At 34.7% G+C, this 27,829-nt stretch overlaps 1 protein-coding gene across 7 annotated transcripts in view; it reads right to left on the reverse strand.

Moving 5' to 3' along the window:
- LOC120425302 (protein daughterless) overlaps positions 1 to 27,829 on the reverse strand; it is a 76,553-nt gene that overhangs the window by 24,123 nt on the left and 24,601 nt on the right. For all 7 annotated transcript variants that reach the window (XM_039589772.2, XM_039589771.2, XM_039589770.2 and 4 more), the window contains exon 2: positions 19,941 to 19,987. In XM_039589772.2, the coding sequence (XP_039445706.1) occupies positions 19,941 to 19,987 (47 nt within the window). The remainder of the gene's footprint in view (positions 1 to 19,940; positions 19,988 to 27,829) is intronic.

Raw genomic sequence — 27,829 nt, forward strand, 5'->3', positions numbered from 1 at the left:
ACTCCATGAGGTTTTTTTTAAATCTTCTTATTCTTTGAAGATTATTGGAAGTTTTAGTGTTTGTTGAAAACAGTACATTTCTGTCATTAAAAGAAGAAGAAACGAATTGCTTGATTTTGAAACCGATTCGATATCAACAAAACAAACTACCGGGTGCATTCATCGTATTTATAAAAAAAAAATTAAAATTAATTTATTTGTTGCTTGATTAAAGATAGAAAGAAAAACTTCATTATTTTTTTTCGATGATTTAGGCCGTTACAAATAATTTTCAAATTAAAAAATTGGTCTGAAAAATCAGCGGGCAAAAAAAATATTTTTCCAAAAAACTTCTAAATTTCCATGAAAATAGAAGTGTAATCAACTGAAAACAATCTAAAATGCATTTTTCTGCATTGATAATCATATTTAGCATGTTTGGGCTTGTTTTAAAATGTTTTGAATTTTTATGAAATTCCAATGTACAGCAACGCAAACATTTTATTTTTTGCAAAAAATAAAATTTTCCTTAATGCAAAGATATTTTGCAAAACAACTGGACAGGTGTATAATGCATTTTAAAACACTTTTTTCATCAAAATTTTGAAACCGTGGCTCGTAATTTGAATGTTTATACTTTTTTTTATTATTATTATTTATTCTTTAAACTGTTGCTGAAGCTTGTTAAAAAAAATCATCAACTTACTGACTTTTAGTATCCTGCTCCAAAATGGCTATTTGGCTTTATTAAATGAAAATAAACAAAATATTAAAAAATTTGAAAATCAACATTTTATTAAGCAAAAGAAGGGTGAGTAAATTTTCACGATTTCACGGAACGCGTGTATTTCGCGAAACCCTGCAAAATTTGATAATTTTATTTTTCAAAGATTTAATTTGATTCAATGAAAAGTAAATTAAAAGAAAAGTCTCTAAGCTGCTTTTCTAATATTACTGTAATACTGTTTTTTTTGGTTTACAAGCAGTTTAATTTTTCAAAATATTTTGTGTTTTTCCGATCCATGCTGAAAATTTATTTTTTGAGATATTAAAAACTGTTCAAGTATAACTGATAATTGAAAAGTAAACATACCTGAATAAGTTTATAAGCGTTTATTTTAGTTTTGCTCACGAAAATTTTAAGATATTGTTGTTACTGAATAATATAAAACAAAGTGTAAAAAGTACTTGCAATTTTTTGATCATAATATTTTCTAAATTATGTATTTTCTAAATTTTGTGAAATTTCTGTGGTCCCGTGAAATCACTGAGCCAAAAAATAATTTAAAAAGTTATCGTACATTATTCATTAATCCTGATAATTTCATATTACACCGCCTTTGTCTTTCCCCCCTTTTCAAAACTAAGTATCATCCCACTAGAAACCAACTCTGGCTGTTTTTCCACCACCACCTCCACGCCATCACAAATCACTCCTCCCAAAGAAAAGCTTCTGGAGAAGGGGGCAAACTGGAAGCTAATATAGCGATGATACGGTCGTTAGTGGAAGAAGCGTTACAATACAGCACAATATACCCTCCAACCTCCCTTGCCCCCTCCCATTTTACGCCTTCCCCAAAGAACGCTTCACTGAAACGAATTAAAGGGGTCATTCGCGAAGTACGTTGTTAATTTTGGGAAAAAGATTTTTTGTCAGGACGAAAAAGATCATTTAAAAAAAATTCACTTCAAACAAATAACGTAATTTGTGGACATCCCCCCACTGCAAAGAAGAGTCAAGAAGTTGGAAAGAAAAGAGCACAAACTCGGGCTGGGGCTAAACCGATTTGGCCGAATAAGGAATTACTTTTTGGGTGCCTCCGAATGCCAAAGGGTAAAAGTGTCCCACGTGGACGCGCGCGACATCCAGGGGTAATTTGTCAGAGATCAGATCTGTTCGCGGTTGGGTTCGGTGACCATCAATTTGATTATTTTTTAAGATCCGGGAGAAATTTTGAAACTCATCAATTTAAAAGATTTTTCATATCTTACATGCTAACAATTCTGCTAAAAAACATTTAAAGGGTCGGCAAGGAAGTAAGCAAAACTTTCGTCATAAAAATCCGTTCCCATCCTTTTATTAAAACCTGAATTAAATTATTGCCACAATGAACCTGCCGCACCGCACGTTCCACTCACGTTTTGACAAGTCATAAATTTCAACACCCAACACACTAATAGCATGGGGTGACTCCCGCGCTCGTACACCCAATTTACTCATCACTTTCGCTCGAACTGCGACCATAAAATTGCATTCCCGGGGAACTTTTCCGCGCAGCACTTTCCCACAAAACCATGTCGGGCGCGTGTGTGTCCTCTCCAGTTGAAGGAGGAAGCGGACGTACGACACCCTTGCGTCTTTGGCGAAGAATTTGCAGCAGGAGAAAACGGCACTCGGGGCAAAAAGTGGCCTTTCCCTCTGGTCGTCGTTTTTCCTGCGTTTTCCTCCCCCTTGGTAGCTTCATCATCATCAGCCACAGCATCCAGGCTGTGTTAGGGTGGTCCTTGTTAGAATTTAGAGAGCAATTTTTTTTTAGCTTGAACTAAATCAAGACTAACATTTCAAAAGCGCGTAATATTAAATGGTTCGTCTTTTTGAAATGTTAGTCTTGATTTAAAATTTTTGAAAATATTTTTTTCGAAAAGATCGGAAAATTTCACGAATGTTTCATATTTTAACATTGTAAATCGGACCATTAGTTGCTGAGATATCGACATTAGAAAATGGTGGGTTGTTTGGGTAAGACTTAGAAAACATCAATTTTCTTGTTTTTAAACCTTTGCATGGCAATATCTCAGCAACTAAGGGTCGTATCAACAAAGTCCGAAAAAGCAAAATATAGAGAATTTTCTCAGCTATTCAAAAATATTTTTTTCAAAAGTGGGCAAACATGGGCGCGTTTTTTAAAAAATCAATAATTGCGACTATTTTGAAAAAAGTTACATAAAAATGGCTATAACTTGAAAACGGTGCACTTTATCAAAATTTCACTAAAGTACTTTTTGATTGCAAATTCAATTTTACATCGAAAAATGAAATTGAAAAATTTTTGCGACCAATATTTCGATTTTTTGAAAAAAATTGTATTGATTCAAAAAATCATAACTCGGTCAAAGATTTTTTGCCCATTCTGGAAATTTCTGAAAAGTTGGCATTTGATGTCCTCTAAAACATATCAAAAAATAAAAAAAATAAAAATAGCGTTTTTTTGCAAATCAAGTTTTAGTGACAAAAAGTTCAATAAAAAATCACCAAAAATTTTTTTACCGTGCATCATTTTTTTTCAGTGTAGTCCATATCTATACCTACAACTTTGCCGAAGACACCAAATCAAATATTGCGTATGGACAGCTGCCAAATTTGTATGGAAAATAATATGGACAAACTAATGATGCAAAATGGCTTCTTTGGGCATACCGAAGGCACCAAAAAAGTTTCAGCCGGATTAAAAAATACAAAAATTAAAATTAAAGAAAAAAGACCGATTCCGTAGAGAACTGCTCATATGTTTTTTACTCATCTTCAACCGCATGAGACAATTTCTTCAGCCGAATTTAATTTTATTTTGACTTTAATTTTATTACAAGCATGTAGTTGTGTATTTCGACCAAATTAGACTCACTATCTTGGCAGAAGAGGCAGCTTGCCAAACATATTCATCGAAATAGTTGAGCATGGAACTTATTCAAAATCTATTATCATAATTTTGAAATAAAGTAAATCATTAATATATTAAATTAGAAAAAAAAAATTTTGTCTTGTAGCCGATACACTGCGTATTATTTCAGTAAGAAGAATTGAAATGTTTTCCATCTTTTCAAAATAATTTGTTATTTGTGTGACTAATTTTATGCAATAGCTTCTTTATGTGCTTGAGTTTATTGTTGAAATTTAATATAAAATAAATATGAGGTATGCCTCAAAAAAATATTTTTCAGAAGAAAATTTTGCCGAAAAATTAACTACATTTCAAATAAAATTGTTGTTAAGTGTTCACAACTTAATGTAATTTTGTCTTATAAAAATCAAATTTAACCCTTTGGTGCCCTCTACCTCTTATATGTTTTTACTTAAAAGTTGAAATAAAAATTTCTCGCATACTTTTAAATAAATTGAACTTATTCTTCTTGCAAAATGTTAATTAGCATGTTAACTGAATACCTATTAACATTTTATGTACATGTAAAAATTACATAAAAATATGAGTTGTAAGTATGATTTTTGTAAAGAAAATAACACATTTCATTATTCTTTATTTTTCACCTGACGATTACTAGATTTTATTGTAATTAAATCGAATTAGATCAACAAATTTTAACTTTTCCATAAGTTGAGCCAGAAAATGTATTTTTTTCAGAATCAGAAAATATCAACAATGATTCGAAGTGCAAAAGAAAAATTGCCAAAATTTGAGCTAAGAAATCACAGATTGTGACCGGGCACTCAATATAATATAAGTCTGAAGGAATATTTATGGAAAACATTGTCAGAATGAATATATAAAGTTAATTATATTCCGAGATAACGTCAGCTGCAAAAAAATAAAATAAAATAACTTTTTTTTCTTAAGCGGTAATCCGTTGTAGTTCATAAACATAGAATAATGACCTTTCTTTAAGGAATATATTTCAACTTATAGAAACGTTAAGTTATTCGAAATAAACATGATACATAAACAGGGCTCCCAAACCTGAATTTTGAAAGCAATTTTAACGTCAACTTTAAACAATTATGATAATCCATATCCAAAAATTAATGAGGTAACAATTGTGAAAAATCGAAAGGCTGCAGATCACTTTACAATATTGTACAACTCTAGAGTTTTTTTTATTAGGTCCTATAAACATATGAAAGACAATAGTTTATTGGTCCTTTAAAAAAAAAACACTGGAACTAATAGCAATTTCTTTTCAATGTATGAAAGTTACTTGTTATGAAACGTGATGATTTCAAATGCCAGTAAGTTATAATTTGCATTAAATTTAGATAATGTTTGCAGATTTTTCTTAAGTTTTCTAAATTTCTCGTCCAATTAAAATAATTTAGCATTTTCAAACATTTTCGTACCACCCTAGGTCCAGCATCCAGTAGCATAGTTGAAGCAGCATAAAATCATGGTGTGTCGGAGGCGCATATTTAATTCAATAGCGAAAAATCCTCCTCTTTTGCGCGCTGCCGGAGTTTTTCCCCCTTTCCTCTCTCTCTCAGTACGACCACCACCATCCATGGGCCAACCCCCGGAACGGCCGATTTTTGTGGGTCGTTAGCGTAGAGAGTTATAGGCAAAAAAGAACCTAACCTCACCCTCTCGCAGCTCCTCACAGCGCTCGACGGCGATGATCTGTTGTCCCATTTATTATCCCTGGCTCGGCCGGTGAAGATCTGGGATGTTCCACGCGTTCTTCGGTGGGTTGTTTTGGAAGCAAGCAAGTACAGACATTCAAAGCCAAGAGGGGAAGAATCGAACCAGCCGAAATCCATAAATTTGCGCCGGTTTATGATTCATTTACATATTAGCAATTTATACTCGCGTGTACAAAGTGTGGTCGAGCAGCAGCAGCGGAGAGTTCGGAAAAAATGGTATAAATATATATGAAAATGGCTTATTATCATAATAACCACCCGAAAAAGTAGTCGGGAAGAAGACTTCTACAACTTGGATGGTGCGTGTATGTTTGGACGCGGTGAAATATTGCTCTCTGATGGAGTTGTTGCGCAGAGGACTGGGAGTCGCGACAGTTCCACAAGTCCAGGCGTCCAAGTCTTCAAAGACGACTCACAGCATGGTCTGGTGTGGCGGCGGCGGCGGTGACGTAAGATTCATGTGTCCATTCGAGGGTGAAACATTCATCATTCGACTCTCGTAACGATTAAGAGTGTGCGCGACCTTTCTAATTTTTCATATAGGCTCACCGAGGAATAAAAAGCTCTTTTTTTTAGTTGAGCCGAACCAATGTTGCTTCCTGGGGTGAGATCTGGTGAAGACTATGGAAAGTGTTGTTCAAGCTTTGATTGATTACATTGCGTAGTCAATCTTTGATAATTTATACACATCAAAAAATAGAAATCCAGCTGCGTGTAGAATACATTTTGCATTATTTTGGGTTTTCGCAATATTATTTTGAATAATATTAGGAAAACAGTCTGATTTTATCTCCAATTTCCAATTGACCTAATACTATTGATAATCAACATATCCTTGACAAATTGAATCTTCTGAGTATCCCATCAGAAATCTGACTTTTTTAAAACGAGGCCAACCTCAATTTGTTGTGTTTAACTCTGATTAAATATTAGACATGAATATATTGCCTCTATATTATGTTTTCTAAAAACCATTAAATCAATTTAAGAATAGACTAAAGAAATATCCTAAAAAATAAAACATACAAGAAAAGGCTACACAGCAAAAACTAAATTTAAAAGGTTGAAAATGTAATGGTTTTTTTTTTTGTAAAATTTTACCTAAAAAATTATTGAAACAAACTAATTCAACAGAAACTCATGAAAATTTTACCTGTTACTGATGTAAAATTACATATTTTTTAAGCACAAGTCTTTCATGGAATTTATTTCCTTATTTTGTGTAATTTTACCTACAATAATGCGTGAAAGAAAATAAATTTCAATAGAAACTGATGAAAAATACTCATTATGTTACCACAAATCTTTTATTAAGTATATTCCCTTTTTTGTTTTATTTTATTTTAATTCTACAAAAACTTATGACAACTTCATCAGCCCTTGAAGTAAAATTACACAATTTTTACCACAAATCTTTCATGAAATATTTTGTGTAAAAAAATTTTTTAACCGGTACACAAAAAAAAAGTTGCAAAATTGAAAATATGGTTGGTTGAATATTACCTTTTTTTAAGTAATTTTACCTAACAAAATTATAAAAAAAATGAAATTCAATCGAAACTGATGAACATTTTGCCAGTTCCGGACGTAAAATAAGAAAATTGCATATTTTTTTCTGTGTATCTGTTAAAATTTTCATCAGTTTCCATAGTATTTAATTTTCTCAAACATTATTTTAAGTAATTTATACTAAAAAAAGAAATACTCAGCCAACAAATTATCAACCTCTCAAATATTTTTATTCTACTTTGTAGATATAAAATGTGCAAATTATGGATAATCTCTTCTTACAGAGACAAAACTATGTAAATTTGGAAGGGGTAAAATTGAAAGGTGTAATATTACACCTTTTATTTTGTAATATTACCGCAATTTAGACTAAAAAATATTTCAAACCCATGGAAGAGTGATAAATTTGCACATTTTCAAAAGACAGAACATGTTCTTTCCCAAATGTTGCTTACCTATTTCGTATTTTAAATCATTTTTTAGTCACTGTTAAATTATTTCAAAAGTTCATGAGCTCAAGTTCATGAAAGATTTCTTGTAAAGAAAAAAAAATTACATAAGAAACTTGTAAATAAAACTTTTATTATTTTCAGTTGAATTTCACTTTTTTACACAATAATTTAGATATAATTACAAAAATAGTGGTAGGATATCACCACCAAATACTTAATCCGGCAAATTTTTTTTAACTGTGTTTGTAACGTTAATCTTACAAAATTAGATTCTTTAATATTCAAACGCATTAATTTTTTTGCGCGAAACAAGCGAGAAAAAAAGTTGGAACGGCTTTTTGTTAGTGACAGAAATAAAATAATTGGAGCCTAACATTGCAAAAGGGCAGCTATGTAAAAGAGAGTATATTTTTTCCGTTTCCCCATTTGAAAAGTGTGATTTGATTTTAAAAATCTAAGCGTGTTTATAAATATATTGTTTATATTATGTCCTTTGAAATAACTCAAAAAAAAATAAACAAAGCAATCCACTTTAACGACCCCGGGTCTTTTGTGGTCTATGTTGCAAGTTTCTGCTCATTTCTATGCGTCCGAAGGTTATGTGTGGTGAGTCACCCAAAACCTCTTTTTACGCAAGTGGAGTGACGTTTTACTTCCCCATCCGATAGAAGGCGTGGTCAGGCAAATCTCGTCTCGAAAAATGCCATCAGTTCCGTCTGGGATTGAGCCCAGGCCATACTGGGGTGAGAGGTTACCACGCTAACCACTGAACCACCGGACCCGAAATAATTCATAATTAGTTTAAAAAAATGTGTAAAAGAAATAGTAAAACTAGCAGTTTTTCAACTTTATTTCTGAAATGACATATTTTTCAACAAAAAAATAAATAACACAATTAGATAAATTAATATTTTGGTAAAATGAATGGGATTAACATTAAAGAAAAACAATACTTCTTTAATATTTATTACAGGCATTAAATGAGATATTTTTCAATATTCTGAAAAACAGCTATTTTTCTTTGATAAATCTAAATTGTACAGTAGAGAGCCTAGAAAAAATGAACATCTACATGGAGAAAAATGTGTTCCCAAAATCGTGAACAAGGACGTTTTTCAAATTCAATTTGAACACTTTGTTCGTGGTTTGCAATTTCATGAACACTTGTTCACGATTGTGGTAACTAAACTTTTGTCGATGTGCTGCTTAAGCTGAAAACTTTTCGCGAATTTCGTATTTTAGTAATCTTAAAGTTGATGAAAATAATATTTCTACAAAAATGATATTTTAAAATCGAAAATAAATTTGCAGGATCAAAATCATAAAAAATAGTATCTGCATACAATTTTCATTTTTAACATTCAAACTTCGGCTATCAATCGGTAAATTTGGATTAAATTTCCCCATATTTGGCTCAGAGGTTTAAAAAAGCTCAAGGAAGAATAATCAGTCCCGTATTCTGGGCACCCTACTGTACAGTGACCCTCCAATTAAATAAACCTCCTAATCCCTCGATAACGGTACACTTTGTACATTGACTCAACATCCCGGCTCCCTCGAACGTGTGTGATGCAATCCGGCCCGATTTATTAGTCACTATAAATTATCTGTCTAATCACGGTGAATCAAGTGTGCAACCACCTCAAAACCAACAACCAACAGTTCAGTTCAGCTCAGCTCAGTTCGACCAGCAAGGCAAGGCTATATACATAGTAGTTCAGTGTAGAGATATTTCCCAGCTAACCTGGCCACAGGACTGTTGACTTGGGCCTGGTGGCCGCGCTAAGCCCCGCGGTTCGAAACTGAAAACAGGCACACTGGCACACTAAGGCCGTCCCCCTTCTTCTTCTCCCCGCCCTGGGTTTACAACCCTAAACGGAATACGTTTGCCCCGAGTGTATGTTTTTGCCTATTTTTGCCATTTTTATTATTGCTGCTTTTATTATTATTCCTTATTTCCAACAAATGAAAGTGTTTATAGTCGCAGCAGCAGCCAGGCCAGGCCAGTCAGTGCTGCTGCCGTTGTTGTTATTATTATTATTATTACTGTACTGCCCATGATCGCATAAATGTCCCATATGCATTTTCATCACTTTTGAGTTATTGATGCAGTTTGGTTCAAAATCGTGTGCTCTTTCGAAAGAGCCTATAACATCCAGTACTTTGTTCTAGAAATCAGGAGGAAATCCAGTTTTTTCGTGAAAACTTAACATGTAGCCTTATGTGTGGGACAAACTTGTTTAGCGCTTTTCTCAGCTTTCTGTTTTTGCATATGGGACATTTATGCGAACATGGGCAGTGTATGGAATGGTGCGCGAGCGAGCGAGCGCGGAATGTCGCAAGGGACGTCGGTCGTCCCTCGTATACACGTTCGTTTGGCCATGCCACGCGAGTCCCGTGCCGTAGCCCCTGAACCCTCAGACCTTAACATCGTCATCAGCGCGCGAGCGCGCTTTTTCAGCCTCAGGAGTGTCTACCTCTCCCGACGACGACGACCGGCTTCCATGTCGTGTAGATATTACTAGAGCGTTGAACGACCGACCGCCGCCGTACTCCTTTTGGGCACTTCGAGTCGTGTGCCGTGCGCGGTGGCCGCGACGGCGGTTTACGAGGTACCGTCCCTCCCGTGGCCTCTTGGCGGCGATTTCTGCTACTTGTGCGTCCTGAAGCGGGACTGGACACAATGTAGAAATGTTTATGCTAGAACGCAGATATTTTTGAACAAGGGTCTGAACACAGAAAAGTTATTCAAACGATTCAAGATAAAGCATTATGACTTGATCAGGATCAAACTAAATTTAATAGTTGACAGTTTAGCATTTTAAATTGATTCAATAAACAAAAATTAAAAAAGAAGATTTCAAACAATTATGACCACTACCTAATCCCACTGTGCGAAACCCACCGTGGGTTTTCTAAAAGGGTTCGCACCGATAGCTACCGGTGCCGAGCCGCCGTTTCCAGAATGGAAATGTAACCATTTCGATAATTAGATTTCGCAGCAGTGTGTATCTCAATGAGGGTTTTGAATTTGTCGCGCGCGCGTAGCGGCGTATACGCGAACAGAGTACATTCTGGACCTTTTTGTTTGCTGTTAGTTTGCGCGGGGTAGTACTCTGTTTTGCGTGTAACTGGAACCGCGAGTTATGTTTTGGTATTAATTTTATTGGTTTGGCTGAATTAGGAATTTAGAGCTTGTTCCGTGAAGCCATTTAGACGGCTTATTGAAAAAGTAAACAATCTAGAAAATAAAGTAATATTTTTAATCAAAATATCAACGCACCAATACCATAAAACCATTCTTTATACTTTAATCCCACCCAGAGCAAAATCGAGATTATTTACGTTTTTCCTTGCCGTTCGCAATTCAAAAATTTTCGAAAAAAAAATAGTTTTAGGTAAAAAATAGATATGATTTGTTGCAACCATGGGTATGAAAGGGTTACCTCAGGTCATTTGATTTGATTATTACCACTTTTATTATGTAATTTTATCTCAATTTAGACTGAAAAAGTGACATTACAATAGCAAAGTGGGAAAAATACAAATTTTCAGAGGTAAAATTACACATTTTTCTGACATAAAAAATATGTACCCCTTCAGATGTTATGCTACCATGATTTTTAACATTGTAGTATTAGGCCTATTCTACAAGCCTCAATCATTATCATCGAAATTCTCCATAAATCTAAAATTATCAGAAGTTGACACCTGCTTAAAATGTTTTATTTATTTTTATGTATGAATGTATTTATTTATCATTCAATGCCTGAGAAAAATTAAGTTTCTGTGCTAAGTTTGAGCTAAATGCGATAAGTCCAAAGTCACTGTTGAGCGTTAAATTCATAAAAACTTAGCACAAGATTTTCAGGATCAACTTGGACAAAATTGTTTAGCATAAAATTTCACTTAATAATTTCACGATTTCACACTTGCTAACTTTCTGATACAACAAACATCAACTTTCGATAACAGGGGAACGGCAGTATTTGAAATGAGTCGTTTTTCATTTTTTAACCTTAATTTTTTTATTTGAAAAAAAAAGTATTCTGGGGAAATTTGAATATAGTGCACCGTTTTCAAGATATAACCATTTTCATTTTCATTTTTATAAAAAATGTCTCAAGAACACAAGGCCGTGTCAAATTCAAAAAGCCAAGTATAGGTAAATTTAACAGCTCTTCGAATTATTTTTTTCAGAAATGGCAAACATTTTTTTCTTAAATCAAAAAACCGCGGCTATTTTCAAAATAGTTACCTAAAAAGGACTATAAATTGAAAAAAGTGCTCATTATCAAAATTAAACTAAAATTTAAAAATGTGCTTGATCTTTCATTCGAAAAATCACTTTTTAAAAAATGGAGATAATACTTGGTCAAAGATTTTTGAGCCTATTCTGAAAAGTGGCATTTATGTTCCCTAAATCATAACGAATATGAAAAAGTTGTGATTTTTTAGTAACAAAACGTGAATTTAAAAATGAGCAAAAAAATGTTCTTCCATGTATCACTTTTTAACATACTTTAAATTACTTCAAATAATACAGATTTGTACAGACCATTATATGGACAAACTGATGATGCAAAATTGCTTCTTGGAGCACTCAAAATGTTTCAGTCGGATAAAAAAAAATGCAAAAAAATGATTTGCCGAAATCAGAAAATTGCTTTGTTGTCACCCTTCTACACATTTATTCTACTAGCTAACTATTAAAAAAATATTAGAATTAGAAAAGAGTTGAGATTTCAATAACTTAGAAGAAAAACACCTTTTTCAGTTCAAAGCCGCGATTTCTGTTATTGGTTGTTACTGATCTAAGATTATCATTATCGTTGCCGAACAGTTAAATTATAAATTGCTTTCTATTGTTTGAAAACATCAGGTCAATTTTCACCTAACCGTTAACCTCATCACAGTTGATATCGTCACGGTTAAAGACCCCACAAAAGGACAGTTTTAACCCTTAAACCGCGCGGTCTATGTTCTGCAGGTCGCTATGTTTTGCCTTTGATTGTTTGATTCCTTCCTTAAAGAAACCCAGTGCATAAAACGCTCATTTCTTTTATTGAATCCCGGACTTCTTGAACACGGTTGTCGCTACATGGTTGTTTTACTTTTCTTCTTCTTCAGGTGGAGTGTGCCAACCAACCGACAGCCAAAGTAACAGTAATGCAGTGGGTCAGGTAATGAGAAAGCAAGTAGGAGCGCAGTCCCGAAGGGACCTCGGGCGAAGGGTCTGCGCTACACCAGAGCACAATACAGCAAATGGGTTATGGTTAAGCGAAATTCGAATGGACCTTTTGCTGCTGCTGGACTGAGAGCCCTGGGGTAATTTGCGAATTGTTCCACGCTGGAAGATATTTGTAGAAATTAGCTGAATTTCAAGCTGTTTTAGTAAACTTTTTGGTTAACAATTGAACCAAAAATTGACAAACCGCACCGAAATCGCGTGGCCCTCCGTGCCAGGTTATGCTCGGCGATGCTGGGTGGAAGTGGCTGGTGACGACGGTCCTATGCTGTTGTAGCCAAACCGACCTGGAACCTGAGCAACATAAGAGGGGGAGAAAGATACACCGAAACAGAGGGACAAGAGAAAAAACTACAACACATTCGGAAAGTGAGGGAAGAACCGTGAAGAGAGGTGGTGGTGGTGGTGCACTCTCTTCTGGAGGTAAGTGCACACACACCAAACACACATACAGCAGAGAAGCAGAGAAGCAAAACAACACGAGAAAATCGGGAACAGGAGCATCGGCGGAGGATCGGTTCGATGGGGAAGGAGTTGAAAGGACAAGAAGTTGCTCGGTTCAATCTGGGAGGTGGAGGAGGAGGACATGGGGGGAGGGTGGTGGTGTGTGTGCTGTGTATTATAACCCATGGGTAGAGAGACAGCAGGAAAAAAAACTATAAGAAACAGAGAGACCCAAAGAATGGGTAAAAAAGAAACGAAAATAATAAAATAAAGTGGAAAAAGTTGAAGGGCCCGCATTTTAGGTTAACAGATGTTTTCTTATAGAAAGCCAACAAACCAGAGGCACCAACAATCAAGCATACATACATACACACACGTATGTGCTCTGCGAGGTGGCGCACTCCCCGGGCTCAGCTCGTACGGGGCCTTAGTAGAGTACACACTTTGGTGGCAGAGCCGAAAAAAAGGAGCTGACTCAAAAAAAGTTTGAATCTTCAGCAAACTGGATGCACTTGGAGTTGCATCAGAAAAAAGTGGGTGTGTGATTTGGGTAGGAGATTGCATTTGATCGACCGTAGGAATTAAAAAAAGGAAAAAATGGTGATTGAATTTAATTTAAAGCAATTTCATAAAAATCGATAAACATTAAAAGCATAGTTCGACTACTTTTGCAATCCAATTGCTTCAGGATTAGGTCTGCGAATGTAACTACTTTGGAAAAGAAGACAGCAACTTTCCCAGTTGATATGTGTACTTTTACTTCAGAGCAGTACTGAGACTATTATCCGTCCAATAAGTCTCGAATTTATGTACTCGATTACCGTAAACCGGTGTAACAGTTCAATATGAAGTTCAATATGTTTTAACTAATAAAATTGGTCTAAAGATTTTAAAGATTTATATTTAAAAAATGTAAAAACGAAAAAAATTATAACTTTACATAATTTTCTAAAATATTTTAAATTATAAAAAATACTTCAATCTGATAATTAACAATGAAATTTAATTTGTTGTACGAATAAACCGAAAATTCAGTCCAATTAATGTGAAAACCTTTCAAAAATCCATAAAACCTTGCAATTTTTTTCGATATTTTAAATTTTGTAATATTTTGTTCGGATGAAACTTTGAGTATGCATTCGCTATGTAAAAATAAGCCATTTTGCATAATTAAGGAGGTATTAGACTATGACAAACAAACTCCCACTTTCCCTTGTTTGACAGTTTGCCAAACTTTGCAAAACAAGGCATAATGTATGCAGGCTGACGTTTCTGCAAACAAATGCAGGTAAACAAACCAAGCAGACAAACTGTCAAAAAGTGCAAGCTTGTTTGTTTGTTTGTCGTTGTGTTATAGCTTTTTTTTTTTTAATACAAGGCTTCATACATTTTTTACGGACTTGTCAAAAATGGGGATGTGAACATTCAAAAATCTGTATCTTCACAAAGGATTTTCCAATCGATTTGGTGTCTTCGGCAAATATTAAATAAAGTGTTAAAAAAATGTTCAAAGAGAAAACTTTGATATATTATTACTCTAAATTCTCAAAATACCTATTTTTAATTTTTGGAATTTATTTACAGTGCCATCCCGTTTTTGAAAACACGACTTTGCAACATATTCCCTCTCGTCTAAAATGACTGATAAATGAGACTAACTTCATTTTTCTGTTAAAAAAAGATTTCTCAATGTTCTTAAAAAAAATTGATATACTTTCAAGTGCATTTTTAAAAGATTGTTTTCAACTGTACCACCATTTTCACACAAAAAATGTGAATAGATTATATATTTTCTTATAATTCAGGAGAACCAGGACAAAATAAGAAAAAAACGGGACTCGGGAAATCCCGGATTTGGAAAACATCCCGGCGGTTTTTTTTCTTAAAAAAAACCTTTTAAAGATAACCTAGGTTTTAATTTCGAATTAACACGAAAATATATACAATCATGGTTACAATATGCCAAATATTGGATCAGGAGATTTCAAAGTATTTTGAACCCTTTTATGATGTTGTTTTTTATAATTTATTAAGATAACTTTTACACTTTGTGATGAAACTGAAAATAAAGCAAACACATCATAAAACATGTTGATTTCTATACAAATAACCAAAAGTCAAGTCAAATTCTGGTAACAAGTTTTTTGTATCAAACTGCGATGACCTGATAAGAAATCGAATCATATTTTAGATGAACCTCATTACAGTCCAGACTCGATTATCCGAAGGCCTCGGAAGAATTTCACTTCGTATAATCGAATCACGAAAAAAAAAAATTCGCTGTCTTATTTCCAAAATCTAAAAATTTTGAATCCAAGATGGTGGCCAAGATGACAGTGATTAAATATTGAAAATTTGCATTTTTAAATTTAAAAGGCTATCAAACATTCAAATTTGACTAAAATTTGGTCACAGAACTCGAATTTAAAGTTAAAAGTAAGAAAACAAAAAGAAAAAAACATTTTTTTTTTAGTGATTCGATCATCCTTCTGACCTTCTGACAATCGAACTTCGAATTATCGAAACTTCGATAAAATCGAGGCTTCGGATAATCGAGTCTGGTACTGGTACTTTTTTCTAGCTTTTAGAAATGCGCAAAAATATTGAACAGAAATAGTCGAATTTTCAGCCAAATGTATTATTTGTAAAAAACGATCTAAATGCAACCTTCAGAAGAAGTATCGTGCTTTTTAACCATCTCAAAGGCAATGTCAAACCCATCAAAATTCACACTTCCAATTGGAGGCAATTTTCGTGTCAAAGCCTCTTCTTGGCACAATCATCCTTAGTAACCGAAAATTGTACAAAAAGCAGCAAAACACACATAATTCGTACAAATTACAGAACGGGGCACACCCAAATTGCCCTGCCCTGAAAAAAAGAGAGTAGAATTCGTCCCGAAAAAATAATCTCTAAAAAACCAGCACACAGAACAAATTATCCTGCCGAACGGACCTCTAGCCTTGAACGCGGCGCGGCCAACGAGGACAACGAGCCCAAAGAAAACTAAAGCCGGATCGCTTAAGGACACACTACATAGCCAAAGGGCACAACTCAGAACGACGACAAAAAAAGGATGAGAGGAACCATGCGAGGGCACGAGCGCAAATCTTAGGGGAAATTTGCTAATTTTAGCGGGCTTGTTAGACGGCAGGTTAGGCCGACGACTCGTGCCCGCGGATAAGCTGCGAACTTGGAGGCAGGCAAAAAAGGATATGAACTTGAACAGTCGGTGAAGAGTTTAGGCAGACATGCCCACGAGCGCAGCGGCGGCGGATAGAGAACTCATCCACTGTTGTTCAGCTTCAGGAAGAGGATGGTAGAGTGGATGAAAGAAGATTCTGCCGGCTGGCTCTGACTGATGAATAATAATGAATTAAATCCTTTTCGGGGCCACAACGTGGAAGGCGGAGCGACGCGGTACGTAAATTAAAATAAGCAACGTAATTTCGATGAGCTACTTCAATTTCCTCTCGTTAATTCGTCGAGGTTTCCCCGTAGTTGGTGCGTACGTTGTACCTTTCACATGAACGAAGAGGTTCGTCGTCATTGTTCGGCTTGAAGGAAAAGAAGAGTGTTACATGACGAACATTTAAATCTAGATATTCCTGAAAAGTAGGACGATACTTCCGGATTCGGTGAGCAAAAGGGAAAAAGAGTTGCGTTGCGTGCATTCACGTGGAACCTGTTTGGAGGTTTTTTGTTCCTTTCGGGGTTCAATTCCGGAGGTGCAACGAATTTGTAGTTCACTTCATGTCGTTTTTTTTATTCGGCGATCCCTTTTTTCTTGGCTAGACAATGACGATCCCTGGGAACCCAGAAGTAAAGGGTTTCTGGAATAACAAAAACGCTAATGTGCTTTTAAAGAGACAATTTGGGGTGCTCAAGGTTGTGTAACACTATGGGAGCACTTTTTATGTGTGAGGAATTTGGTTTAAAGAGATGTGACAGTTAACGGAAAACAAGTAATTGGGGTTTAAATTAAGACGGAGTACGTCGGATTCCTTGTTTTTATTGTTATTTTTATAACTTTAGGGTCATGGACATTTCCATTAGAACAAGTTTCTAAGTAAATGTTGAATTTCTATGATTCAAGCAGCAAAATTGGTAGTGGTGACAACAAAAAGTATTATTTTATGAGAAAAAATCAATGAATTTTAATCAAACTTTGGGTGGTCTACCCCGGAACAAACATAAATCTTGGAACAAATCTCACCTTTTGAGTAACATTTTAAAATAAATCAAAATCCTGTCAATGCCAACCCGGTTTACAGTACTTATTTTTTTATTTTTTTTTTAGACGCGGTGTCCAATTTTTCCAGGTTTTTTTCTCTCGGTAAGTGTTTATTATTAATTTAAAAGAAATAAGACAAAATTATTGATTTATTATAACAGTTCTGCTTGTGTCGATTGTTCACTCAGTATCGTAGAACTAGTGAGAATATGTTTTTACCAGGTAGATATTCTGTCATTTTGACATTATTGGCCTAATTACTTAAGAAAAATATAAAATTTTGTAAGCCCTTTGATTTTTGGAGAAAAAAAAATATGGAGAAGTAACATATTTACATCAAAAGCGAAAATTGAATCTAAATTAATTAAAAAGAAAAAAACAGTTACACAGAAAAAATATACTACTTCAGTTAGTATTTTGTTGTTTTTGTTTTTCTTTTGATTTATATATTTATGTTACAACCAAATAATGACCAAAAACAGATATTTTGACACTTTGGCAGATTCAGCGGACCAATCTGACGAAAAGTAAAAATTTGGCCTGCGCTTTTACAGGATATTTGAGTTTTTTAAAAAATGCATTTTTTAGCATTAGCATTAGCATTAGCATTTGGAGGACGCCCCACCACCGGAAGGCTCCACAACGCTTATCCCTCTGTTTGGTCTGGTTGTGTTAGACCCTCATCCGGAACAATAATCCAACACGGGAGATACCATGTCTTCATCTTTTGATGAGTGTGTAATACAGCCCAGGGCATAAGGGGGTCCAGGCCGGGTCCAAGCTATCCTCAGGGATATGAAGGATCGTTAGTAAACACCTATCTAAAGTGCGCAAGGACCCCTACGTCACCTTAGTGGTATAGATGTTTGTATGGAGGTTTTGGACTCAATGTTAGTAGGAGAGGTATACCTTCTATAGAACCCTAGGATACACCTCGAAAGGCGTTGCGGGTTGGTTGTAACAGTATTCCTAATTCCAGTCTATGCTCACCAAGTCGCCATGGCCTAGTGGTTAGCATTTTTGCTTACCAATCCAAAGGACGGGGGTTCGAACCCCGCCTTCGGCGACTTTGATTTTTCGTTTATATTCAGCATTTCAAGTATTTCTATGTCCTTAACTTTCTCGATGGGAGCAGATGGGAATCGAACCCAGAACCATTCGCTTACAAAGCAAACACTGTAACCATTCAGCCACAGCTGCTCCCTAGTTTTTTAAATGCATTTTTTAACTTCAAAATGGCTGTAGCTTTTGACCCTTAGGTGCATTATTTTTTTCGCAAAATTATTTTTTCTGAAACTAAAATGTTCTTAAAATGATCATGAAGTCACTTTTCTCTAAAACTTAACCCAGAATTGCTGTGTTCAAAAAACAGAATCTTTAGGATTTGCACTCATGCTATTGACAAAATTAGTCGTTGAAGGCGTAGATTGCTAGATAAAATTTGGGAGTCTTCGAGTACAGCTAAAAGATTTTTTTTTTGAAAATCAATTTTCCACTTAATATTGCGACCTGGACCACTGGGTACTGTTGCAATATATCTAATTATATATTTCTTTGGGTCAACTTAAATCGTACTTTAAAAAAAATCTCTTAATTAAATATTATGCCAAAATTAGTATGCAGTAATTTCCAAGTCCTACGTCATGTTTTGACACATTCTATTTCGACTTCAAAGCTAATGGTTTAACATTTTATCAAAAACGTGAGAACACTTAAAAAATCGATAAATTTACTGAAAAATCACTGGAAAATTATGAATAACATGACTGCGATTGTTGAATAGGTCTGAAACTACAAAAAAGTACAAAAAACGAAAATACTTAAGATTGTGAAGGAAAACGTTTAAAGAGAGAAGTGAAGTTTTTTTTGGTCGAACAAAAGTTGCTTAAAATTACTCCATGTTAAAAAGGTCCATGTTTAAAACTCGGATTCAAATCCTTATAGAAAGATTTTATTTATCTTAAGATCACTTTTGAATATTTTTCATATTTATTTCAACATTTATTTCTTTTGATATGTTATAAAGTGGAAAACGATCTCCAGAATTTGTGAAAAATGTTCAAAGGAAGTATTACAAGGAAAGATGTTAAAATAAGCTTAATTTAAATAATCATATCTTGAGCAAACTGACAAACCGCACATTTCCATATCATTTACAATCCTTGGGCGACCTACATCGCAACCCCTTTTGCCCCATCCCAGTTAATAACGGCCTCTCAACCGTGCTGAACATCTGCCGTTTTGCGCGAGCCCAAGCCAAGCCCCCTACCTTGCTATACTTTAATCATTACCCCAACCCCCAAGAAAAGTAAGTCGTCCCCCCTCGCTTAAAAAGCTTAAAATACATTATAAAACGCATCCACCAGTTCTCCAATATCCAGGTTGACTCTGCGCGACCCCGAAAATGAGACATGACCATAATTCCCCTCATTAGCGCCACCCGACGCGGCCACCGGTTCTGGATTCTGGCCAACGGGGGTTGTCCAAACGACATTCCCAGCTGGACCTCCAGCTTCAACAATTAGGGTTGCCCAGGACATGATCGAGAATGGTTAAGCGCGCGGACAGGGACAACTATTGTCTCCAAGCCTATACTTAACCTACAAAGTTGATTGTACGGTCTGGGGTTTCGATAGTTGAGAGGGGGTCCCCTTAATCAAAGGGGTCTCTTCTGGGGAGGTAAAGGTAAAAGGGGAGTTCGAGACTTACCACGCCATTGTCCATGCCGCCATATGGAGACTGATAGCCTGCTTTTTCTGGAAATGAACAGAGTAAAAAAAAGGACAAGGAGAAAGAAATTAAAATCATTTCGAAAATATCACGAGAAACACCTTTTGCATATTGACGCATACAGTCACACACATACACACGATTGCGTTCGGGGAGATCGTCATCAAGGCGATTTAAAAAATCAATTCGACGATGTATGCGTCCTCATAGGGGGAGAAGCCTCCAAAAAAGCCATCTGCTCGCAGTTAATACATACCATCATAAATGAAGACAGAAAAAAACATCAACAGAGGTACACAAAAAAAGCGCCTCAACCCAACGCACACCGACAAAAACTTTCCCAATTTCGACGGCGACGACGCCACCACTTACGGGGGTAGAGACCTTCCACGTGGTTGAGGCACCAGGGGACACGAGAGAAGAGATTTTCGAAGGACCGGTCCCAATCAACAACAGCAACACCACCATCATCATCGACATCGGTTGGTCCGGTTCGACTCCGGTCGCCAATGTGAAACCATAAATATGTTAATAATTGCATAGTACCACCTGTACAACTGGATTCTGGCCCCGGCGCGAAAACGCAGGCCCCGAAATAACAACCAACCAGCGCATTTTTTTTTCAGACATAAACGAGAAAAAATGCTGTTGCTGCTTGCAACAAAGTTTTTCCTCGTCAAGCGAATGCTTCCGAGTTCGAATCCTGGTGCGAGAAACGGTGAAAAGGCAACAGCAAAAAAAAATAAGAACTCACTCAATTGAACTGAAACCACCAGTTGAATGCACACGAACGGCGAACGTCCTATCCTAACACAGAACGAGGACAACATCTCTCCCCCTCCCCCAAAAAACCTAAACAAACGTGGCGTGGAGGTTGTAGGATGTTTGTGGTCTAAATTAAGCTGGCTGTCCGATGCCGCCCTGCCGCGGGACTGATGGAAAATAAATATTGATATCCTGTGGTAGCCACCCACTACTCACACGCACGAGAGTTTGGAACAACAGATACGAACGAGGTGGGTTTGAAAGTTGGCAAAAACTATTATTTAAGTCAATCACACCATCGTTGTAGGCTAAGTTCTAATTTTAAACGGAACAAACACTGAACGAAAAGCTATTTAAAAAAATGTGTTTCTTTTGCTTTGCTTAATTTTGAGCTTTTTTCATATTTTTATTCGAGTTGATAATTTTACACAGATTTCATTTTGTAACATGGAAAAAAACCAACAGTTGCCAAATATCGTTCAAATTTTCGAAATACTTATTCTTTACAATGCTCAATCACAGCATTTTTTTTGTTCTATGTTCAAAGTCTAAAAAAGAAAATTGAAAAGAATTTTCTCTACTATTTGATTTTTTTTTCTGAAACGGACATGCATACTATTTCAAAAAATTATAATTTTTTTTTCTTCCTAGAACCAACAAAAAAAATGGCTATAACTAAAAATCGGATTATATCAACAAAAAAAAAATGCTTTTAAACATATATTTCGAAAATTATGAACAATCTGTTTTTTTTTGTCTTGTGTAAAATCGTTTTTTATTTGTCTACTAAAACCTCCAAAAAAAATATATTAAAAGGGAAAAAATTGTTGGTAGCTTTTCTGAATTGCTCAATAACTTTGCTAAATACACCACTTAGATCAGAAAATATCTTTCCCAGATGCAGATATTCGAATATTTTGGTATTTAGATATCAAGAAGTCCGTCAATTTTGTAGCGAATAGCCGTCGAATTACTGCTGAAATTTAAGGGGATTTTGACTAACGGAAAAGTATGTATTATCCTTAATTCAGTAATTTGAGTTTGATGGATAAATAAACCACTGGAAATAATTACAATATTTATTTGATAAAAATTTGAAAAAAGCGCATTTCATTCTAAATTTTGAAAAAAAAATTAAGTTCTGCTTAAACAATTTAGAACCAATGATATTTCTTGACATTAAAAATATTCGGAAAATTTGACAAAAATAACTGTAATAATTATCTATGACAACGTAGAACAACTTAAAAATTGAAAATAATTCCAAATCTTCATTTACCAGCTATTTTTTCCAAAACTAGGTATTTTGCGAAACAAAATTATAGTTGAAGTAAAATTTACTGAACTTGGCTGAGTTTTTTTTATTTTGAATGTTTCCAATCGATATTACATGTTTTTCATGTAAATATTAATAATATGAATTATTTAAATAAATTAAAAAAAGTTAGTAGAACTTTTTCTTGCCCCCTGAATTGTTAAGAAATAAGGGTATGCAAAAACCTTAAATAAAAATTTAATTTGTTTTACAAACAAAAATAATTAATCACACTTGCCGATAGAAAAACAAATACACCTAACATTATGTTTTCCTAGTTTAGGCTGGTACAAATTTTATTTAAAGTTTTTGTCTCCCCCCCCTTCAAAGTTGGTCCGAAAAGTCAGGGGGCAAAAAAAATATTTTTTTCAAAAATCTTCAGAATTTCAATGGAAATTGAAGTGAAATTAGCTGAAATCAATTGAGAATGCATTCCCCTGCGTTTAGAATCATTTTTAGCATGTTTGGGTTGATTTAAAAATCCTTTGAATTTTTGAAAATTGTCGATGTTTATAATCGCAAAAAAAAATTTTCGATAAAATTTTTGTTTTCGTCAAATCTTAAATTTTTTGAAAACTAATGATTGCAAAACAACTGAACTAGTGTAAAATGCATTTTAAAACACTTTTTCCATGCAAATGTAGAAACTATGGCTTGTTATTTCAATATTTGTATTTTTTTATTTTTTGCCCCCCCCCTCGACCCCGGCCAGAGCCGAGGGACAAAAACTTTGAAAAATATTTGCATCGGCCTTATCGGAGCGTGCAGGAATTTCAACGAAAGCTGTTTCCAAATTTAAAAAAATAATAGGAATTTGATTGAAATTTAATTTTTGTATGTTTCTGAACTTTGCAAACATGAGTAGTTTTTAAAATATTTAATTGCTTTTATTTAAGAAAATTCAAGTGAGTTTTTGCATTTACTAAAATTATGCTTCAAAAATTTATTTGAATTATTTTGTGAGATGTGATTCTTGCATTCTTTTAAACATCAGAACTTTTTTGAAACAAAAATCCTTGAGGATTTTCATTTTTTGAAAAATAATTAAATATTTTTCATACAATTTCAAATAGTTTTACGTTCTTTCAAACCTGACCTGTGCCTGAAATATTTTGCGTTTTTTTTACCTGATTTTTATTGATTTTTATGACGTGTTATTTATAATTATTTTTGTGAGCTTTTCCATTCATTCAAACTATATTGAGCTCTTTAGAAAGCTTATTGTTTAAATTTAAAATTCTATAAATCAATTTTTTGAAACTTTTTTTATGCAATTTTTGTTGAAGTTTATGTCCCTCGACTCAGACCAAAGTCCAAAGTTTCAAAATATGAATAAAAAGGGTTTTAAGATGCATTATACCTACATCTATCCAGTTATTTTGGAATCATAAGTTTTATATCTACGGATCGGCGATTTTTTTTAAGCAACTCTAAATTAGTATTTTTAAACTAGCTCAATTATTCTTAATGTGACTATCAATGCAGAAAATTGCATTTCAAATTGTGCTTTCTAATCCTTTAAAAAATAAAGCTCTGATTCTTTTTTCAAGTTTTCGGGTAGTTCGAAAAGAGGCTACTTAAGCTTAGAAAAATATTTAGACAGGCCCCATTTAAAAAAAAATACTCAAATTATAATCAAAATAAAACTTTCAATAAACAACTTTCAGTAAATTGTACCAGAATTCAAATTTTTATCCGAAGTATTTTTTTATAAGCTCTTATAAACATTTTTTTTTTTTAAATTTGTGCTTCTTGGGTGATTTTGAAATCCCCTGACTTAAAGTGGTATCCAAGACCCAAAAAGCAAAAAAAAAAATATTGTGTTTATTGAACCTTAAAAAAACTCCAGTTATTATATTTTTTTAACTGTGGTATTTATATTGATAAAAATCTTCCAACTTATTATCTTTGGGTTAAGAAACAATTTGAGATTTTTTTTTTGAAAATGGCACTGAAATCAGTTTTTATAGAATTACAAAAAAATGCTAATTCTTTAATTTTCAAATTTATCTTACTCTGGGAACGCCATTCTATACTGGAATTCAGTCCAACAAATTTCAAACAAATCGAAATAAAAACCATCCTGTTGCTTTCTCCAAAAACCCACCCTAAAACCAGCACAACATCACACGGAAAAGAGGGGGTGAGCTGAACGCCGCTCTAGTTTCGGGGGGTGGTAGGTATAGAATTTCCCTCCCCTTTGGTATGTTATTCCACGCATTGGTCGGTGGTCCGTCAAAACCCTTCGCCCGGCGGCGGCTAATCGCTATTCTAAACACGCCCGAACAGAACCCAAAAACATGAACCTGGACTGGTTGGTTGGTAGTGCAGCTTATCATTTGTGAAACTTGTTGCAGGTGCACTCTGGCGACTATTTTGGCGTGGGGTTGATTGTTGCTGGTCACGTGCACACACGTGCAGCGGTGGAGTTCACAGCAATCGAAAATTCGAACCTTTTGGCGCAATTTTGTAAAATTTGCAAACATGAATGATTTCGCCGTAATGAGATTGCGCATCCTGCGCGCAGAGATCACTGCCCTCTCCGGGGATGGTACGAGACGGTCTCGAACACATGTTCAACCTCGCGTTCAAGTTACGCAAAACTCCGCAAATCGACGAAACCTGAATTCGATCGGATCCTCTCTTTGTTTTTTGCCTCCGCTTCAATTTCAGCTGCCAACTTGCTCCCAGAGCCTACTGCTGCTGCATCCTTCTTCTTTACGTGGGTTCACCTGTAACTTTGTGAGTGCATGTGCGCGCGATTGCGTGTGATTTTCCTTGCGTGTAACTTTTATTGCTAGCTGAAATAGTTGCAAAATGTATCAATTAGGTAAGCACTAGTTGTCAGATGTTTAACCGTGGAATTTGAGAGTCTTTCCTAAAAAATTTATACAGTAAAAATACGTTACAGCAATCTACAGTAAATCTACCAGCATTTCCCCGTAACCTCACCAAAACCTGGTGGTTGTTTTGACGGCTATTTCCACCACCACAACTTGTTCCTTCCGTCGACGCAGGGACGGGGTTGGGTGCGTGTGTGTTCGATCCCCGAAACCGAACCCAACAAACAAAAAAAACAACGCGTGGAAAGAGGGTCGAAAAAGAGCAAGAGAAATAAAACACCGCCAGCCGGATGTAAGTGTGAATGAAATCTCTTCTTTCCCGAAAGAGAGCGGAGAACGCGCGCGCTCCCCCCAACCAACTAACGATGACGAAAACGGAAAACGTGAACGAAAATGGTCCCTCATTCCCTAAAGATATGAGGAGTGAGTGGAATAGAACGATTTTGTTTTGGGTTATGTGCGTCGTGGACTAACTCTTGAGGAAGAAGTGAATAATTTACGAATGGTTCAAAGTGTACAAATTCGTTTCTAGTCTTATTTTCTCGAGTATCAACATACTAATCGAAACGCTACGCTGGGGACAATTCATCAAAGTTCCACTTTGTGAATCAGTCATTTGTCCCAAACCGTTGATTACACACTTATGAAGAATATCTGATGCGTTTAAGGGGCGTCACGCGTCCGTGAAGTACTTGAAGCGATTTGTTATTGTTAGTACCAACTGGCGACACTTGCAACCCCCCGTTGTGGGTTAATTGTTTGTCCATATTCAGAGTAAACACGAAGATATTTTTCTTTAAATATCTGCAGTTAGAAAAAGAAAACCTGTGACGTCCGACCGACAACTGGCAAATCTCCTAACCCGGTGTACAAGCCCGTATCTTACTATATTTAAAACCGTTTCAACACCGGCACACACACACACACCCTCAACCACATGTCTTCATCGTAGTACCAAACACGTGAGTCCAAAATCCAGACGGTACTAACTACATCTGGGATGGGTCTCTTTAGCAAACACAAACCATCGCGCGGCCCCCGGGCCACAAGTGGTTTTTTGTCGTAGGTCAATGATTTGGTCACGAGTTCCGTTCCTCGGCTCCACCGAAAATAATGAATTTGAGGAGTGCTGCATTTCTGAGGAGGAGGTGGATCGGATTTCGTCACGAAAGTTGCGCAGGTGATTAATGGTGTAATTGCAAGCGTTTCAATTTTTGAGAGAGTGTTTTTTACTTCTTGCAGTGAGATCATCAACTTTCTGGTAATGGAAGGTTATAAATTTGAGCGCAAATTGTGTGTCTTTTGCAAAGTAATTAAAATAAAGGTGGATGAGATATTCTCTTGAAGTCTCATGAGTAATATTTCATTTGTAAAACTTGGTTTTGTAAAAAATACTAAAAACAAGGCAGTGGTTATAGCCTTTTAGAACCTTCCAAACCTCGGGCACGGTAATTTCTCTTATTTTGGGCAAGTCAGCTCGATAAAAGCATAATTTATTTTTTAAGATTGTTCCCAATTTGTTGAATTCTAGATTTTTTTAAAGGTCCTTTAAGCTTTAAGCTAGATTTTTTTAAAGGTCCTTTAAGCTATTGTCTTTCATATGTTTATAGGTCCTTTTAAAAAAAAACTCTAGAATTCAACAACAACGATACAGTACAGGAAACGGTAAAACGATATGTAATTAATATTGGTTCCGTCATTTCTAATTTGATTCTTGTTTTGTATTGTATTGTACAGCAATTGTTATTGTTGTACAAATTGAGCAATTCCAGAGTTTTTTTTTAAAAAAAAAGGTCCAATAAACAAAATTTTTATGTTTAGCTTTTTGTATGTTTTTAAGACTGGTTTGAGTCACCAATACTCAAAAACACTCGAAAAACCAAAAAAAAATGTTTAATGGCTTTTTTAATAACTCTTGAATTATTTTTGATGTTTTATTTTATAAATTTTGGGTAAACACAAAAATTGGCCTTGTTTGGAAATGATCATTCAAATACAGTTAAATCTTATTATTTGAACAAGACCAGATATTTTTTTGAAAATAAAATTTTGAAGAAAAAAATATCTAATTCAAGCAATCATAATTGTTTCAAAGCTTTTTTCACACCTAAATCCTTTTGAAAATCTGGGGCAAAAAGTTGCGTGTTTAAAAAAGTAATGTTTCCTTTGTTTTATTGATCAATCTTTCCTAAAGCCTGATCAAGCAGCTTTTAAATTCTTATGATATTTGCAAAAAAATGTAGTAGCATAACCAAAATTGTTTGTTTGCAAATCTATTGATAACTCCATAAAATTTTACAATTTTCCTTGATATTGAACCAGAAACTGGTACAAATGGATTTTATATAAAGTCAACTATAAGTCAATATGTGTACGTGAAAATAAGTTCAAAAAGAATATATAAGAATCTGATTTTTTTTCTATTAAGGTTGGTACAAATAAAAAAAATACATTTCAAATATCAAGCTTTTCCGAATTTGAAAATTTCAAAACAAAAAGTTTCACAAAATGGTTTACACATCATTACAGTTCTGGTACCATCAAAAATTTGCTGAATATCAATTAATTCATGAAGAAAAAAATGCTAAACTTTTACGTCTGTTCCGATATGTGGTCCCAACATTCAAAATTTATAAAATTATTAAAAAATAAATGATGAAAAATGCTTTTCAAAATCAAGTTCAAAATCAAGAACAAGTTAAATCAACTAAAATTTCAATTTTAGAAATATTTTTCGACCCCTAATCTACAGGGGACAATGTTGAAGAGGTGAAACTGAAAATAAAATTTGAAATGAACTTATTTTAATTTCCCATTTGTTTTGAGTTTTAAATTGAATGTATAGCTTTTCCTCAGTATGAAAGGCTGAAAAAGCTAAGCTATATTTGGTCCTCCCTCGACCCTAGTCAGCGCATTTTGGTTTCATCATAAATAAAAAAATATAA

This window comes from Culex pipiens, chromosome 2 (genome assembly GCF_016801865.2).
Source record: "Culex pipiens pallens isolate TS chromosome 2, TS_CPP_V2, whole genome shotgun sequence".
In the NCBI taxonomy this organism is placed as follows: Eukaryota; Metazoa; Arthropoda; class Insecta; order Diptera; family Culicidae; genus Culex; species Culex pipiens.